The sequence below is a fragment of the Stenella coeruleoalba genome (genome assembly GCF_951394435.1).
Source record: "Stenella coeruleoalba genome assembly, chromosome: 2".
NCBI classification, from domain to species: Eukaryota; Metazoa; Chordata; class Mammalia; order Artiodactyla; family Delphinidae; genus Stenella; species Stenella coeruleoalba.
The window spans coordinates 32663014-32679843 of NC_137147.1; the positions used below are offsets into that span (position 1 = coordinate 32663014).

Below are 16830 nucleotides of genomic sequence, written 5' to 3' on the forward strand. Positions count from 1 at the left end.
TCACTGACTTTTCATTGATTTCATTGTCACATAGTAAGTGCTCAGTATCTGTCAAGTGAATGAATGGCTGAATTTCTAGAACAGGTCAATGTGTTCACTCTATTACCGACTGGCCCCTTCCCTTCACGGCTCTTCCATTTCCTCTTCTGAAGTGGGGGCAGATGGCCGGCCCATCCCAGTGTCCCATGATTGTTCCTGCCCCAGGTACGGCAGCTGGTGCCTCGGAGGGACCAGGCTCTGATGGAGGAGCACGCCCGCCAGCAGCATAACGAGAGGCTACGCAAGCAGTTTGCGGCCCAGGCCAACGTCATCGGGCCCTGGATCCAGACCAAGATGGAGGTGGGGCCCATCGTGGGAAGCAGGGAGAGGATTTCCACCCTTCCCAGCACCATCCCAGCCATTCAGGCTTGCCCTGTCTTCTCTGGGATGGGACCTGTGGGGACTGTGGAGTCTGGTCTGCTGCCCTGTGGGTGGGGGTGGAGTCTATGCGAGGAAGGCCTGTGGGGTGATTCCGGTGTCTGGTTTGAGAGCAAAGACCCACACAGGGACACCACTAAGTCCTTCCCACAGAAGGAGCGGTGCCTAGGCGACTGACTCCGCTTGCCCTCTGGCTTATGTGGCTGACCAGGTCTCCCTTCCTCCTGAGTCGTGAGCTTGGTCAGACAGGGTGATCTCCCCAGAGAGAGAACCAAGCTTTGGGCAAGCGTGGAATGTTTTGCTGAATTGTGGGGCCAGGTATGGGGGTGATGTAGATAAGGAAGGGACACTGTGTGGGTTAGAGCATGGTGTCCCTCTGAGCTCCTTGAGGGCGGAGACCACGTCGAGTTCATGTTCGTGTCTTCCCTGCATCCCCCCCCCACCTGCTTTATTAGCACATTGCGCGTAGTAGGTGCTCGGGATATATGTGCTGAGTTGAACTGAGCGCACAGAAGGTGCTTTTACAAGCAAGGTGTGCTTACATGGATGAAAGACTGCCAGAAACGGGGACTAGTCCTGGACCACGGGGACAGGTGGGATTGAGGTGGGCAAGGCAGGCATCCTAGGAACAGAACAGCAGGAGCACGGCCATTGAGAAGGTAGGTGAGGTGCGCTGAGTCTGTGAGGGACCCAGCTCAGTGGGAGAGCGCCTGAGATGGACGGTAGCCGGAATTAGGCTTGAAAAGGGAGTTGGAGCAGAGGAATGAACATTTACGTTAGCAACTGACCTCGCATCCCCTTCCTGAGGCTCAGAAGTGCCCGAGAGACAGGAGATATTCAGCCGGTGATAACATTATCCTTTATGATGCTGTTTCCATGCCAAGAATCATCTGAGGGGTTGGTCAATGACCTGGGGGCCCCAATCTCCACCCCAGGGGCCCAGAGTGGGCGGTCTGACAAGGGCCTCCTTCCCGGGTGAGCAGGAGATTGGGAGGATCTCCATTGAGATGCATGGGACCCTGGAGGACCAGCTCAGCCACCTGCGGCAATACGAGAAGAGCATCGTCAACTACAAGCCCAAGATCGACCAGCTGGAGGGCGACCACCAACTCATCCAGGAAGCACTCATCTTCGACAACAAGCACACCAACTACACCATGGAGGTGGGTGGCACCAGCCTTGCTTCTCCAGAGAGGGACCCCCAGATCCCCTTCTGTTTCACCATCCTGGGCTGGGGTAGTGGTGGGGGGTTACCCATCATCCAAGCAAACTGGCCATAGTAGGATAAACTCTGGCTTTTAAGTGAGGGGCTACTCGCTTCTCCTCACTCCTGGAGCTCTGGGTCTTCCGTCCTCAGTGCCTTCTGAATTTCCCGAGGAGCTTGTTGAGAATGCAGATTTCCAGGCCCCGTCTCCAGAATTTGATTCACTAGGTCTGGAATGGGGCTCAGGAATCTAAATTTTTAACAGACAGCCTGGTGATTCTGAGACTGGTGGTCTCCAAACACTGGCTTGCCATCTGCTTTCTAAATGACCTACTTGTTTTGACCGTGAAGGCATGTGTGTGAGGTTATGGAGTTGGATATGCAGGGAATTACCCACTTTTTTGTCCTTTAGTTTTTCCTGCTGCCAACTTCGCCCTCCTTCCTGACCTGACCACACTGGTCCTTCTGGTCTCTGCCATCCCGGGCAGGGGCCACCGCCCTCCTGTGCTTCCCCCTTCATCATCAGGGTCCTCTGTGCTGGTGGTTGTCCTTGTCCTGGCTCCCCTGCCCTCTGGTGACACTGTAGATCTGGACAGAAGGCCTGGTTCGATTGCTTTGGCCATTTTGATGGTCAGGGGAAGGAGCAGGCAGGGGTGGCCCAGGCCTGGGGCCCCTTTGCTGACAGGCCCTGCCCACCCCCAGCACATCCGCGTGGGCTGGGAGCAGCTGCTCACCACCATCGCCAGGACCATCAACGAGGTGGAGAACCAGATCCTGACCAGGGATGCCAAGGGCATCAGCCAGGAGCAGATGAACGAGTTCCGGGCTTCCTTCAACCACTTTGACCGGGTGAGCCCCGCCCCCTGCACTCGCTTAGGGCAGCCCCAGCCCCTCCTGCCCCAGGGCCCTGGAGGGCACTGCCCAGCACGTGGGCCTGCTTCCTGGGCAAGTAGGGGAGGTGGGTGGCCGGGAGGAACTGCTGTCAGCCTGCCCTGACTCTGCGCCGCGAGTCTTCGAAGCTGTCCTGGTGTCCCATGAGCTTCCCCGCTTTCCTGGAGAGAGTGCTCGCACTGTGAGCTAAGGAGAGAGCCTTTGACCCCTGACCCTTGGTCTCCTGCGACCAGGAGTCAACCCCCGGGAGCCAGGCTGCCATCGCCTCAAAGGAAGGCCTGCTGTCCCCTGGCTGTGGGGACCATCCCTTGCTTCTGCCTCAGGACAGAGCAGGGGCTCCCTCCTCCCCGCCCCCCCGCCCCGGTGTAGCCTTTGGGACACTCTGCGGGGCTGTCAGAGCTGTCAGTCCTGGGTTCTCCTCCTCGCTCTGGGACAGGACAGTTCTGCGTGGGCTGCCCCTCCCAGTGCCCTGGGGCTTTGCGGTGGCCACAGGGGGTGGGAGCATGGTCTTAGGTGCTGCCCACCCCCCCTGCCTGCTTCACTGCCCTCCAGGCACCTGGGTGGGTGGAACCCTCCTGGAAACCCCGGTCTGGGCAGCAGGGCCGGAGGTGGGCTGGGCACTTGTGAGGCAGCTGCTTACCCCTGTGGCTCACCGTGCTCCCCTGTGGCCTGCCTTCCGGAGCAGGGCTGAGTGTGCCAGGGAGAGGGCCCCTGGGCCTCGTCTGTGTGTCTAACCGTGTGCACTTTTATTTCCCCTCCTCCCCCGACCCTCCACCCTCCGCCCTCCCCATCCGCATGCCTTTGTCCCTGTGTCTCCCCACACTCGCTACCCTCCACCGGGGCATGGCCCACCCCTCCCCTCACGGCCTCCACCTCCCTGGCACCGCATGGCTCGCTGGCTGGCGCACGGCGGCCCCAGGATCACTCCGGCACGCTGGGTCCCGAGGAGTTCAAAGCCTGCCTCATCAGCTTGGGTTATGATATTGGCAACGACCCCCAGGTACTCGCCTCCTGCATGGAGCACGCTCAGGGGTGGCGTCCGGGGCGAGAAATAACGCGTTTCTCCTTTTTCTTTTCTCTCTCTGTCTGGATCTCCCTGTCTCCCCTTCCCTGTGGGCCGCGGGGCTCGTCTTCTCCTGCTGTCCCCCCCGGCCCGTGTCGGGCTCCTCCCCCCACTACTCCGACCTCTGCCCTCGGTTGTCTTTCGTGGGAACCTGCTCGGTGCCCACCTTCCTCTCTCCTCGCCGCTCTCCATCCTGTGGACGGATATTTGCATCTCCCTGCTCTGTCTTCCTCCTTCCTGTGGACTTCTCCCCCGGATGTGTATTTGCATCTGCTCCTCCTACGTTCCTGTCCCCTTCCTGACCCCCAAACCGTACACCTCGACCTCCCCTCTGGCCACCTGGGCCATGTCTTCCTGGCCCTCGGCCGGCCCTTCCTCCTTGTGTCTCGGTGCCACTGGCCCCACAGAAGAAGACAGGCATGATGGACACGGATGATTTCCGCGCCTGCCTTATCTCCATGGGTTACAACATGGTAATGTAAACCCCACTCTCTGGCCAGGGGCAGCCAGCTGACTCGAGAGGCCGAGTCCTGGCCGTGGCGGGCTGGAGGCCCTCAGGCTCAGGGCGCCCTCCCCAGAGGGGCCTCAAGATTCTGGTCCATGGGGAAGATGGTGCCCTGAAGGCTGAGCCCAGCCGCAGGGCCTGTGTGTGTCCCAGAGACCTGGCCTTCTCGCCTCTCTCTGCTGGTTTATCTTTTGATATTTACAGTGGACGTGGGCCTTTTCTCTCCCACTGTGGATGGTGGGGCTGACCCCAAGGCTGCCAGGAAGGACTGGTGGTGGGCACTCTGGGTGGGGCTTGGTCCTGCTTCATCTCACATGAGGCGTGGAGGTTTCCATCTCTGCCCGTGTGATGGCTCCAGCCAGGCCTGCTGCCCCTTTGCCGTTTCCTCAAGCCCCTCCCCAACCTTCTCAGCTGCCAGCCCTCGTGCCGGCCTTCTGAGCGGGACAGGGGCCTCAGCCAGGCAGCCCGGCGACGCCTGGGCTGTGGTGCAGAGTGCAGAGCCCATGGGCCGCCCAGCAGAGGGGCAGGGGCACGGGCTTTAGAAACAGGGAACCCAGGAATAAATCCCAGCTCTGCCATCACCAGCTTGGGGGCCCAGATAAGGTGAGGGGAGCCCTGCCCTACTGTTGTAATGGTTAAGTGAAGGAACTCACGTGAGTGCTGTGCCCATGTCTGACACATAGAAAGTACAGTGTGGTGGAGGCAGACCACCCAAGTTCAAGTCTCAGCTCTTCTACCTACTGGCTGTGTGACCTTGGGCAAGTCACTAAGCCTATCTGGGCCTTAGGTTTCTCATCTGGGAACCTGATGGAAATAATAAAATAAATACCTACCTCATATGGTTGTGAGGAGGGTTAAATGAATTATACACAGCACTTAGAATAGTGCCTGGTATATAGTATATGCTATGGGAGTGTTAGCCGTTGCTGTCATTAATTATTATCAGCATTATCATTTTTGCTCCAAGAGGAATCAGGGCATCCGTAGAGGGTGGGAAGCCTGAACTGGGTCTTCACTATTGGGTATTATGTTCCTATCATGCTCTCAAGACAACCCAGGTTAGGTCAGGGGTCTGCTTTGCCCTCTCTAATAGCCTCAGGCTACTCCGAGCCCGCAGGGGCTTGAGGTCCATAGAGAGAGGAGACCGTGGCTGAGAGGATGACAGGCCTGGGATTGGCTCTTCCCTCCAGGGAGAGGCAGAATTTGCCCGCATCATGAGCATTGTGGACCCCAACCGCCTAGGGGTAGTGACGTTCCAGGCCTTCATCGACTTTATGTCCCGTGAGACGGCTGACACAGATACAGCAGACCAAGTCATGGCTTCCTTCAAGATCCTGGCCGGGGATAAGGTGGGTCTGCTGTGGTGTGGGCATCATGCTGGGGCGGACTGACCTGGAGGGGTGGTCGTGAGCACCTCCACTGCTCCTCCTTCCCCCCCCCCACCCCCGGGCCTCCTTGCTGTCACCTCTACCCATTTCTGTAATGTCTTGGGATCAGCTAAGGCATTAGGACACAGCGTTAGCTTAAGGGGGTCCCCTGCCAGGGACACTGCATGTCATACTTGTGATGAGATACTGGTGACGAAATGATGGGTGATGGAGGGCAGTCCAGTCAGGTGGAGTGTGTGAGTGGGTGATGGAAGGTCCATCTGGGAACTTGGACTTCGCCCCTATATCATTCTGGGCACAAGGTATGGCATATAGGTAGGGAGCAGGAAGGAAGCGTGTGTCTCATTTTTCTACCCTGAGCAGCAGTCAGCTTCAATTTTCCAAATCTCCCAAGTTCCCTGCAGTGCACTGCTTGACAGTGGAAACGTGGGAGCATCCAGGGGAATTTGGGGGCAGAGACATCTAGAGGCCAGATTCCCTTTCTGAAAAATTCACAGGATAATCCTTATGCCATCCTTCCTTAGCCAATAGGGAGTATAGTTTCTGCAATGTTTTAATCTATATGGAAATAAAGACTCAACCCACAAAGTGGTTCCTAAAGGTCTGACTTAAGTTCGAGGACAGCGTGTTAGAGTCAGCACTTTGGAGCTGGAAGGACCCTGAGAAGCCGCCTCCTTGAAGGGACTCATTTTGTAGAGGAGGTCTCCGGGGCCCAGAAAGGGACCTGGTCTTCTGACTTTTGAAGTGACCTGAGGGCCAGCCCCTCCCTCCTTCAGACTGGCTCCTGGGGGCTCTGGCAGAAGTAGGGCATAGGACGGGGTCCCGCCTTGTGGGTCAGAGCCCCTGAGCTCCTGTGGAGCCTCAAGCTCCCAAAAGAAGTAGCTTCCAAGTAGCCTTTCATGGGCGAGCCCAAGGCGAGGAGAAAGCAGAGACCCAGACTGGGAGCCAGGCCAGGTGGGGTCAGGTCTAAATTTCGCAAACACGGTTCGGATAGCTGTCTGTGGCGATGATGCTATCTGATGATGATTGATGCTCATGTAATTTGCAGGAGTTGGGTGATGTCCTCGGAGCCCAGCTGAGTGGGTGTGGGGGGCCCTACTCTGTCCCACCAGATACGGTGCTGCTGATCCTGCCTGTGGCCGGGGCGGGCTAGAGCGATACGTGGAAAGATTACAGGTGCAGTTAGCACTTCCAGTTAGCTTGGAAACCGCCTCAAGTAGTTATAGAAGTGGAAAACTTATAAGGGGACTTAAATACACACGCACACACACACACACACGTATATGGTTATATATGTGTATATGTATATATATCATATGTATTTATATACATACACATACATATATATGTGCAATATACATGTGTGTACACACATATGTTATATGTATATATCGTACATATTTATATACACACATATGTATATGGTTATATATGTATATATATCATATATTTATATGCACACATGTATATGGTTATATGTGTGTATATGTATATATATCATATTTATATACACACATGTATACGGTTATATATGTGTATATGTATATATAGCATACGTATTTATATACACGCATGTATATGGTTATATATGTGTATATGCATATATATCGTATATATTTATTACACATGTATATGGTTATATTTGTGTATATGTGTGTATATCGTATATATTTATATACATACACATATATACATACATATGAATGTGTAATACACGTGTGCGTGTGTGTTTATACACAACACACACACACAAGTATGAGGACAGGGCCAGAACGGGGATGGAACAGGGTACCTAATGTCACGAGTGAGGTTTACGGCCTCTGGCCTTTGCGGCCGCTTTGCTTTATGGCCGCCCTGACCCGCCGTCCTGACCGCGCTCTCTCCGCAGAACTACATCACTGTGGACGAGCTGCGCCGTGAGCTGCCGCCTGACCAGGCTGAGTACTGCATCGCGCGAATGGCCCCCTACACCGGCCCCGACGCCGTGCCAGGTGCTCTGGACTACATGTCCTTCTCCACGGCGCTGTACGGCGAGAGTGACCTCTAACCCCCTCCTGCCGGCCCACGCCCTTGCCCCCGTCCGCCATGCGCGCCCAGCCCTGCGCCTCAGCTGTCCCCCCTCTCCCGCCCAGGTTTGGTTCGCGCTCCGCCTCCAAAGGGGCGAGCTGGACCCAAGTGGCATCGAGCCTCCCAGACCGCGAAGTGACAGTTTACAAAATTATTTTCTGCAAAAAAGAAAAAAAGTTACGTTAGAAAAAGTAAAAAACCACATATTTTATTATAGAAAAAGTATTTTTTTCTCCACCAGACTTAAATGGAAAAGAGGAAAAATTAACTATTTGCACCGAAATGTTTTGTTTTGTTGTGACATAGGAAAATAACCAAGCACAATGTTATATCCATCCTTTTTATCGATTTTTTTTTTCTATCTGTACCATCTGCTGTATTCATATCTCCAATCTCATGTCCACCTTGATGTGGAGTGGGGGGGTGAGGGTAGGGGATAATCTTGTCAAAGGCACATTGGTGCATGTGTGTTTGCTAGCTCACCTGTCCATGAAAATATTTTATGATATTAAAGAAAATCTTTTGAAATGGCTGTTTTTTTAAGGAAGAGAATTTATGTGGCTTGTCTTCTCATTTTTAAGTCCAGAGGTGTAATTAGCCTATTTATAAGCACACACTTTTTTTTTTTTTTTTAATATTGCTCATTAAAAATGGTCAGGGGCTTCCCTGGTGGCGCAGTGGTTGAGAGTCCGCCTGCCGATGCAGGGGACACGGGTTCATGCCCTGGTCCGGGAGGATCCCACATGCCGTGGAGTGGCTGGGCCCGTGAGCCATGGCCGCTGAGCCTGCGCGTCCGGAGCCTGTGCTCCACGACGGGAGAGGCCACAACAGTGAGAGGCCCGCGTACCGCAAAAAAAAAAAAAAAAAAAAGGTCAGGACAGGGGCTTCCCTGATGGGGCAGTGATTAAGAATCCGCCTGCCAATACAGGGGACACGGTTCGATCCCTGGTTGGGGAAGATCCCACAGGCTGCAGAGCAGCTAAGCCCGTGCGCCACAACTACTGAGCCTGCGCTCTAGAGCCCCCGAGCCACAACTACTGATGCCCGCACGCCTAGAACCCCTGCTCCGCAATAAGAGAAGCCACTGCAATGAGAAGCCCGCGCACCGCAGCAAAGAGTAGCCCCCGCTCGCCGCAACTAGAGAAAGCCCGCACGCAGCAACGAAGACCCAAGACCCTCGCGGCCAAAAATAAAATAAATTAATTAATTATTTTTAAAAAGCAACACTAAAAAAAAAACGGTCAGGAGAAAATTGGCAAGCGTGGACCACTTTGATGCTGCTTGGCACACACCATATTAAAGCAACAGCACTCCCATGTCAGCTCTTTGCTTGCTCCTTGCTTACTGTTTTACGGAAGTGTGTGTGGGGTCGATGGTGTGGGGGCACCTGGACCACCCCTAATACGCTCTTGACCTTGGCGCATTCCATCTTCTTACACTTCAGTTTCGTTTTTAAAAGGAGAAGGTCGTTTCCTCACGAGGCTCCTATGAGTTAAAAGTAGACTCTACCTTCATTTGTCTCCCACAGCATCAAACAGCTCTGTAACATCTATATGCCCCCCTTCCTTTTATTTTTGTCACAGGGGACACATTCTCAGAGGCATCTCGTCCCTTGCTATTCAGACTGTTCCGCAGACGGCCGCTGTCCAGCATCACCTGGAGCTTGTTGGAAATGCAGGCTCTCAGGCCCCACCCCAGACCTTCCTGAATCAGAATCTGCCTTATAACAAGGTCCCCGGGACATCTGTTTGCACTTCTGTAGCTTCTGTTTTTTTCCCTTACCTGTGTTTCCTCCTCGAGGTTATCAGGCAATGAAGACTGCCGATAATGGTACCAGTAATAGTAACAGTGCAGTGATTTACAGAAATGTAACTTAGCAATGGAAGCTAAAGGTCTGTGTTCCAGTTCTGGCTGTGTCTAGGAGCAAAAGTTTGGTGTAGTGGTTACAGGGAGTTGGGTCTGTGGAGTCTGACTGCCAGTGTTTAAATTCATGACTGCCATTTACAAAATGGTTAACTGTGCACTACAGTTCCCTTATCTGTTAACAGGGAATAATAGTGCTGTTGGAAAGTTGATGCTGTAATACACAGAGCTCCTAAAATATTAGTGCATATAAATGTTAGCTGTCAATCTTATTTTAAGTTTCAAGGGATTCGCTTGAAGGATCTCTTAAAAAGAGAACCCTCAACGTGGTATGTCCCCTCATATAAGAGGACTAAGCCTAAATCAGAACTTACTGAACTGGAGCCAAAGATAAGTTCTTCAGTGTGAGGCCCTCTTGTTTAGGAATTAGTTCTATGAGTTTCTGGAACACCCCTGCCCTGGGAAAGAGGCAAGGCTGCTCAGGAGAAAAGACATGGGGAGAGAGGTTGGCTTTTGCTTTGGTAAACATTCCTATAGGTTTTACCACTGGCTGGTAAGCCAGTAAATGCTCAAGGTGGGTCTGCTCTGACTGCAGCTCTGTGGCGAAAACTGTGGAAAAAGGCCAGAGCCTGCCCTCAAAGTCTTTGGAGAGAGGCCGATAAGCAAGATACGTTGTTCTAGGTATTTACATGCAAGTCTACCCAAGGGCAAGGTGGTATAGGAGTTGAGGAGAGGGAAACTGTTCCAACCAGAAAGTTTCCTAAACTCGGGGTGTAAGTTCTTTAATAAGCTTCAATTCCAGGGACTTCCTGGTTAAGACTCCATGCTCCCACTGCAGGGGATGTGGGTTCAATCCCACATGCCATGTGGCGTGGCCAAAATATTTTTTTTTAAAAAAGCTTCAATTTCCAGAGATACGATCCATTTTTAAAAGAATGTGTGAGTCATTTGAATGAAGTGTGTTTACAGAGTTATTCCACAGCCTTCAAGAGTTTGAGTTTCTCAGTGTTCAAGGGTGCTTGTATGTGTGCAAATGACTATAATTAAATTAATTTTCAATCTGTTAAAGAAGTAAAATCTTAAAAATTGATTTCTTAAGCTTTTAAGGTCATCATGGACATCTTGTTTTATTGATAATGTAATTTTTCTGTAAAAATAAAAACGCTCTTGTCCTAATCATTCATACATTTAACAGATTTAATCCCCCCAAACAACCCCACTTGCAAATTTCATTAAATTCCTTTAAATATTTTAAATGTATTTATAAGTTTTAGTAATTCTTTCCAGGACATCAGACTCCCAACCCAGGAAGATTCAAATCCAAGCGGCAAAGTTTCACTCAGCACAAAGCAGTTGAAATATTATAAATGTAGTAAGTCACGTTCTCTGGAGCAGTTCAAAGCTGTTTACTAACAATTCTCTTACACCTCCAGAATTAAAATCACACGTCTCATTTCAGTTATACATTTCAGATGAAAAACCACAAAGCTAATATATGCCAGGTTCTCTGCCGTGTTCAGTCACCTTAAATTAACCCACTGGTTGTCATGATGCTTACAAACTGCTGAACACCTCCAAAGTATTAGTACTAAGAGTTTGATTTACTTCATCTGTTGTAAATGTCTGAATAGGCAATTTCAAGTCCCTTTACTACTCATTGCTGGCTTTTGGGGTCAAAGGTTCAGGTGATAACATGTACATCTAGGAAAATACCATTAAGAGGAGTCCTCTTCTAGGGGCTTCCCTGGTGGCGCAGTGGTTGAGAATCTGCCTGCTAATGTAGGGGACACGGGTTCGAGCCCTGGTCTGGGAGGATCCCACATGCTGCGGAGCAACTAGGCCCGTGAGCCACAACTACTGAGCCTGCGTGTCTGGAGCCTGTGCTCCGCAACAAGAGAGGCCTGTGCACCGCGATGAAGAGTGGCCCCCGCTTGCCACAACTAGAGAAAGCCCACGCACAGAAACGAAGACCCAACACAGCAAAAATAAATAAATTAATTAATAAACTCCTACCCCCAACATCTTAAAAAAAAAGGAAAAAAAATTAAACAAAAGAGGAGTCCTCTTCTAGTCTTTGAACTCTGTGGTGGACTGAATAACGGTCCCCACAAGATGTCCATGTCCTAATCCCTGGGACCTGTGACCGTGTTACTTTACATGGCAAATGGACTTCGCAGAGGGTAATTGAGTTAAGGTACTTAATGGGGAGGTTATTCTGGATTATCTGGTTGGGCTCTTACTAAGAGGGAGCCAGGCCAGCAATGTCAGAAGATGTGATGATGGAGGTGGAGGTTGGAATGACATGAGGCCACAAGCCAAGGAAGGCACTGTCCTCTAGAAGCTGGAACAGGCAAGGAGATGAACTCTCCCCTAGAGCCTCCAGAGGGAATGCAACCCTGCTGGCCCATTTTGGGTTTCTGAACTGTAAGATAATAAATTCATATTTTAAGCCACTACATTTGTAGTAATTTGTTACAGCAACAATAGGACACTAATACTTGCTCCATTATCCAGGCCTCTGGGAAGCCTGGCTGCCTCCCTGGCGCCAGTGACCCACGTTACAGGCTTGAGGCTTTGGAGAAACCACCCCAGCTTCAGAGGCCTGAACTTGCAACGTCATCCCTGGGAGGCTGTCACAGCTACTGGACCAGGACTCCTCACCCTAACATCGCCAGTCTGCAGAGGAGGGAGATGGAAGCTTCAAAGCTCTGAAACTCCAAAAGGGCCAGAGTGATTAGGCCCAGCAGGAGGTGGGTAGGCTGATTAGCTCACCTGGTTAGTGGCACTGGCTGAGGGGATGAAGGCTGTGGGCTTAACCCCCGATGGGGTAGATGACCTCACACGGACAAGTCTGCCCCGAGGTCACAGGCTGCTCCTTCACCCCCTAGGGGGACAGAAGAGAGGTAACTAAGCACCAGTGCTGCCACTAAAGCCACTGAAGAACCTCGTCTGCATGCAGGGCCCTGGAGGATGGCACTGGACAGACACCCCTCTCACACCCAGCAGCGGGCAAACCTGGACATCAGAGCTGGAAGCCTACGTCGAGGCAGAGAGGGCCCAGAGATACCAGGACACTCAGACATGGTGGGATAGGGTCCTTCAGCTAAACTATAGCTCTAGAAGCCACTCTGTGACCGTGGAGGCTTTCAGAGCCCCGAGAGTGGTGCGGCAGCCCCTGTCTCAGCAGGCACAGCTAAGGTGCTGCAGTGGGACACTTTGCTAGTGACTGGACCACCTCGCCGGCTTAGAGACAAAGGGGAAATGGGCTTCAGGGTGTCTCCAGAGCCCAGGGCCTAGGCAGCAGCCCAGCTTCAGGCAGGGACTGACGGGAAGCCAAGAGCCTGCCATCTCTCCTTCTCATCTCGGCCCCTCTCTGTGTGGGAGCTTCGCTCCTCTCTCAGGCACAGCTCTCTCTGGTCGTGACCCCTGTGGGGGGAGAGGCTGACCCCATGTACCCCAGTGTTTTCCTCTACGCAAGAAGCTAGTCCCAATTCCAAGATTGCAGGACCCACTTGGCCCAGCCTGGCCTGGTCTGACACAGTGATGCCTACCCGTGGATGAGGCTGAGGCCATCCGTCAGGAGATGGGTGGGACAGATAACTCAAAAGGCGGCCTTATAAGAGCTACCTCAGTTCATTATCAATTTTCACATCTCTGAGATTGGGATGTAGCTTATGACCAATCTCACGTTAGAATTAATGGTATCCTACCATTGCTGTTGGTAAGGTGGCAGTCATGACCTAGAGTCACTGCCTGCCCTTTTGAAGTAGGAAAGTGAGTCCTGGTTTTGTCTCAAACTTCCGTTAACACCTTCTAGTAAGATCAGGCACCAGGATCAAAGCCTGCAGAATGGGTATTACAGAAAGACGATCTGGAGGTCATAGTGGAGCTCTCTCTTATGAAAAGCTGCATTATTAATGCTATGGATCGAAATGACATGTGGAAAATGCACTTAAAGTCTGTGACAAGGAATTCAGAAGAGTTGGACTCTGCGTTTGAGAAGTTTTAGCAAATTTGTTTTGCTCATACTTTCTTTTTTATCTCTGCACAAGAGTGACAGATGATAAAAACGTTTAAAGTCTAAAAGAGCTCTTTCAATAAGTACATAATGCACATAAGTACAAAATAAAAGAATGATAAGAAAGCATCGTATGACAGTTTCGTTGGTTACACATTTTCTTTCTTGATGGTTTATAAAATAATGGAGCGTCTTCTAAATCTGGCCGTATTTTAGATTCAATGAAATATGGCCACGGAACAGATTACCTGTCAACTCCCCAACCTTCTAGATTCTATTTTTGATGAGAGCACAAAAGAAAGATTCATCCTAAACCTACTCTATGTAATTTGGCAAGCTAAGAGGTCCTCAGCCAATGTAAAACCTCCATTCTTATCACAGATTAACAGATGGTCTCTAATCGCCCCTCTCTAGCGTCTTCCATTTCTCATTATCCTGTTTTTCTTAGACATCTCCTTGAATCCTACTTTTCCAACAGAAAGTGCAAGAGAGATTTTGCAAACTCTTAATACCTGGGAAGATGGCTTCTGAAAGCAAGCTATTTGAAAGAGGGTTTGGGAACACTTGTAAAAGGACGCAGTTATCCCTGGGTGCAGCCCGGTTCCGTGAAGAGCAGGCGCTGCTTGACTAACATTGTCTTCTTTTGGGGTTGGTACTGGGCTCTTCAGAAAGAGCAATATAAAGATGTCTCAGTCCTGGGATTCCCTGGTGGCGCAGTGGTTGGGAGTCCGCCTGCCGATGCAGGGCACACAGGTTCGTGCCCCGGTCCGGGAAGATCCCACGTGCCGCGGAGCGGCTGGGCCCGTGAGCCATGGCCGCTGAGCCTGCGCGTCCAGAGCCTGTGCTCCGCAACGGGAGAGGCCACAGCAGTGAGAGGCCCGCGTACCGCAAAAAAAAAAAATGTCTCAGTCCTTTCTGAAATTCAGACAAGCAGCGTCTCCTCTATTCCTGGCGGGGACGATAGAGAGTCCCACTGCAGTGCTAAGTGGCTGTGTAAAAAAAAGCGTGCCCAGAGTGTGCTGCCTTATGAATCTGATGACTTCTGGGAGGTTGCTACAGGCTGTAAGGACCGATTGTTGGTTCTGTTTTGTTTAAGTCCTACTGACTTGGACTCATCAACCCCACAGGTGCTATGAAGCCTATAAGGTAAATGAGAGAATTAGGATCTCAAAAGATCTCAACAGGCAGTAATGATGGGAGTAATCTTATAAGGTTACATTTCATGGGAATGCATGTAAAACCCTGGAAGTGGGTCTAAAAATAAACAGGATGTGGGAGATACCCTGGAAAGGAGACCAAGAATATCCCCAACTTAATACGAGTGAACAGTACGGAGAAGCAGCTCCAAAGAGCTAATTTGATCTTGGGCTGGACCAATAGCTTGGAAACTCAGAAGATGCTTGTGCCCACATTATCTGCCAATTGCAGCAGAAGCATGGAAAGCTGGTCTTTAACAGACACAATGAAGCAATGCTGCAGTGGGGGAGAGACCTAGCCCCATGTCAGCTCAAGCCTGTGAGTGAGATGAGCTGGATCCTGGTACCTCGTGACACATTTTCCTTTTCTTGCTCTGTCCAGAACAGCCAAGCTTGGAGCCAAGGTGGGTGGGAGGAGAAAGGGGGGATGGAGAGAGAGAAAAGGATATTTTGGTCTCATACACAATCAGCCTGAGTTGATTAGATGTAATATCTCACGCATGTACTCAACCCAGCGTCATTTGAGGATGATATTAGGTTGTGTATTTGGTTAGGACCCTTCTAGACCAAGAGCCACAAAACCCAACCCAAGCTGGTAAGGCCGAGGGTGATTTACTGGCCTGGATAACTGAAGTGTCCGGAAGTAATGCCTGAGGCAGGGGCTTACATGCTGCCAGCAGGACCTAGTTTCTCTGGATGGACTTCATTCTCAAACATGCTGTCCTGCTTCAGTCCAGTGAGTTCACAGCACACCATCGTCTAGAGCTTTCCTTGGGGGTAAGTAACCCAAACTAAGACACAGACCATTCTTGGGGACATGCTTGGGAGAGTGACTTCACCTGAGACTCTTGAGATGGGCGCCCAGGGGCCCCATGCCTTGTGCTCACACAGTACTAGAGCACTTGGACCTGCCGGCTGCAGAAACTGTCCTTGCTGCCGCGTTGAGAAGGGAACACCAAGGGTGTGGGAAGGGGGCTGCCGCCTCTCTCTGGGCTGCCTACGTGTTTCTTCATGTGCAGCCAGCAGCTGGCAGGATTGGAAAATAGGGAGATTCCTGCATGCCTTGGGGAGGTGTGAGGAGTCCTGGTGGTCAGGCATGTGGGCACTCAGAAGACTGTCACTGGGCACCTGTGGGAGAGCCCAGAGTTAGGATCAAAATTCTCATTTTATAGTTCAAGGCAATGGGAAAATAGGGTTCTTTACGTAAAACTTCTCTTTATAGGTTGTCTTTTAGAACGCATCTATTCACTAAGGGTTGCCTAGAGTAGGGTGGATGTAAATGAAATTCTAGAATGAAGCAACTAATCCAGTGTCCAGTAAGCCCCCGTTAAGGCTTCCTTCCACCTTCCCCACACCGCTACCAGAAAGCTGCTTTTTGAGAAAGCTGTTCTTAAAATTAGCTAGGTGGATGCTGCCCTCCAGTGGCCAGATGTGTCCTTACAGCGTTTCCCAGTTTGAGAGGAGCAGGGAGCAAGACCCGAGCAGGCGCCCTCACATCCTCCTTGCTTTCTTTTGCACTGCTCCCAGCGGGTCCCAGCTGGGCTGTTCCTGGGATGTTGGGGGCCATGGTCTGTGCCACAGAGGGACAGCAGAAGCAACATTTAGCAGGAGGAAAAACAATGACTAACACTTGTTGACACTTACTTTGTGCTGGCCCAAGTCTTAAGCGATTTCTCCGCATTTAATCGTCACACATACTATTATTACCCCATTTTAAAAACCAGGAAACCAAGGCATAGAAACCTTAAGTTAGCGGCCAAGCTGAGATTTGAACCCAGGTCTCTCTAGTCTCCAGAAGCAATGTTTCATTCACTTTACCAGTGGTACTCAAACTTTGCTATGCCCAAGAATTGTTCAGGGAGTTTGTCAAAGATGCAGAATCCAGGGCTCTGTCCCCTAAGATTGTGATTGAGTGGGTCTAAGAGGAGCAAAGACAACTGGGAATCTGTCCCCGGGACATTATGGGTAGAATATAGTAAGTAGTCCAAGCAGGGTCACGGGCCACACTTTGGGAAGCATTAGATTAAGATCTCCTCATTAATAGGAGGGATAATTTGTCAGAACATAAGAAAGAACTTTATAATAGTCATATATTCTAATTCAAACTAATGTCTACATGCCAAGCATTTTGGTAGGTGCTCACAGACGCAATCTCATTTCCCGTCCTTGGTGACTCTTGGAGGTTGGTGGCCCCAATTTGCAGATGAAGATGCCAAGG

At 51.0% G+C, this 16830-nt stretch overlaps 1 protein-coding gene across 3 annotated transcripts in view; it reads left to right on the forward strand.

The window, feature by feature from the left end:
* Positions 1-10636, forward strand: part of ACTN1 (actinin alpha 1) — a 98206-nt gene extending 87570 nt beyond the window's left edge. Inside the window, exons 16-22 of one of the 3 annotated variants that reach the window (XM_079908382.1) lie at positions 205-339; positions 1401-1580; positions 2324-2470; positions 3432-3512; positions 3983-4048; positions 5271-5429; positions 7357-10636. In XM_079908382.1, the coding sequence (XP_079764508.1) occupies positions 205-339; positions 1401-1580; positions 2324-2470; positions 3432-3512; positions 3983-4048; positions 5271-5429; positions 7357-7515 (927 nt within the window). In that variant the 3' untranslated portion in view covers positions 7516-10636. The remainder of the gene's footprint in view (positions 1-204; positions 340-1400; positions 1581-2323; positions 2471-3431; positions 3513-3982; positions 4049-5270; positions 5430-7356) is intronic. The other 2 variants (XM_079908380.1, XM_079908381.1) reach the window with 2 other exon arrangements.
* Positions 10637-16830: the final 6194 nt, after the last annotated feature.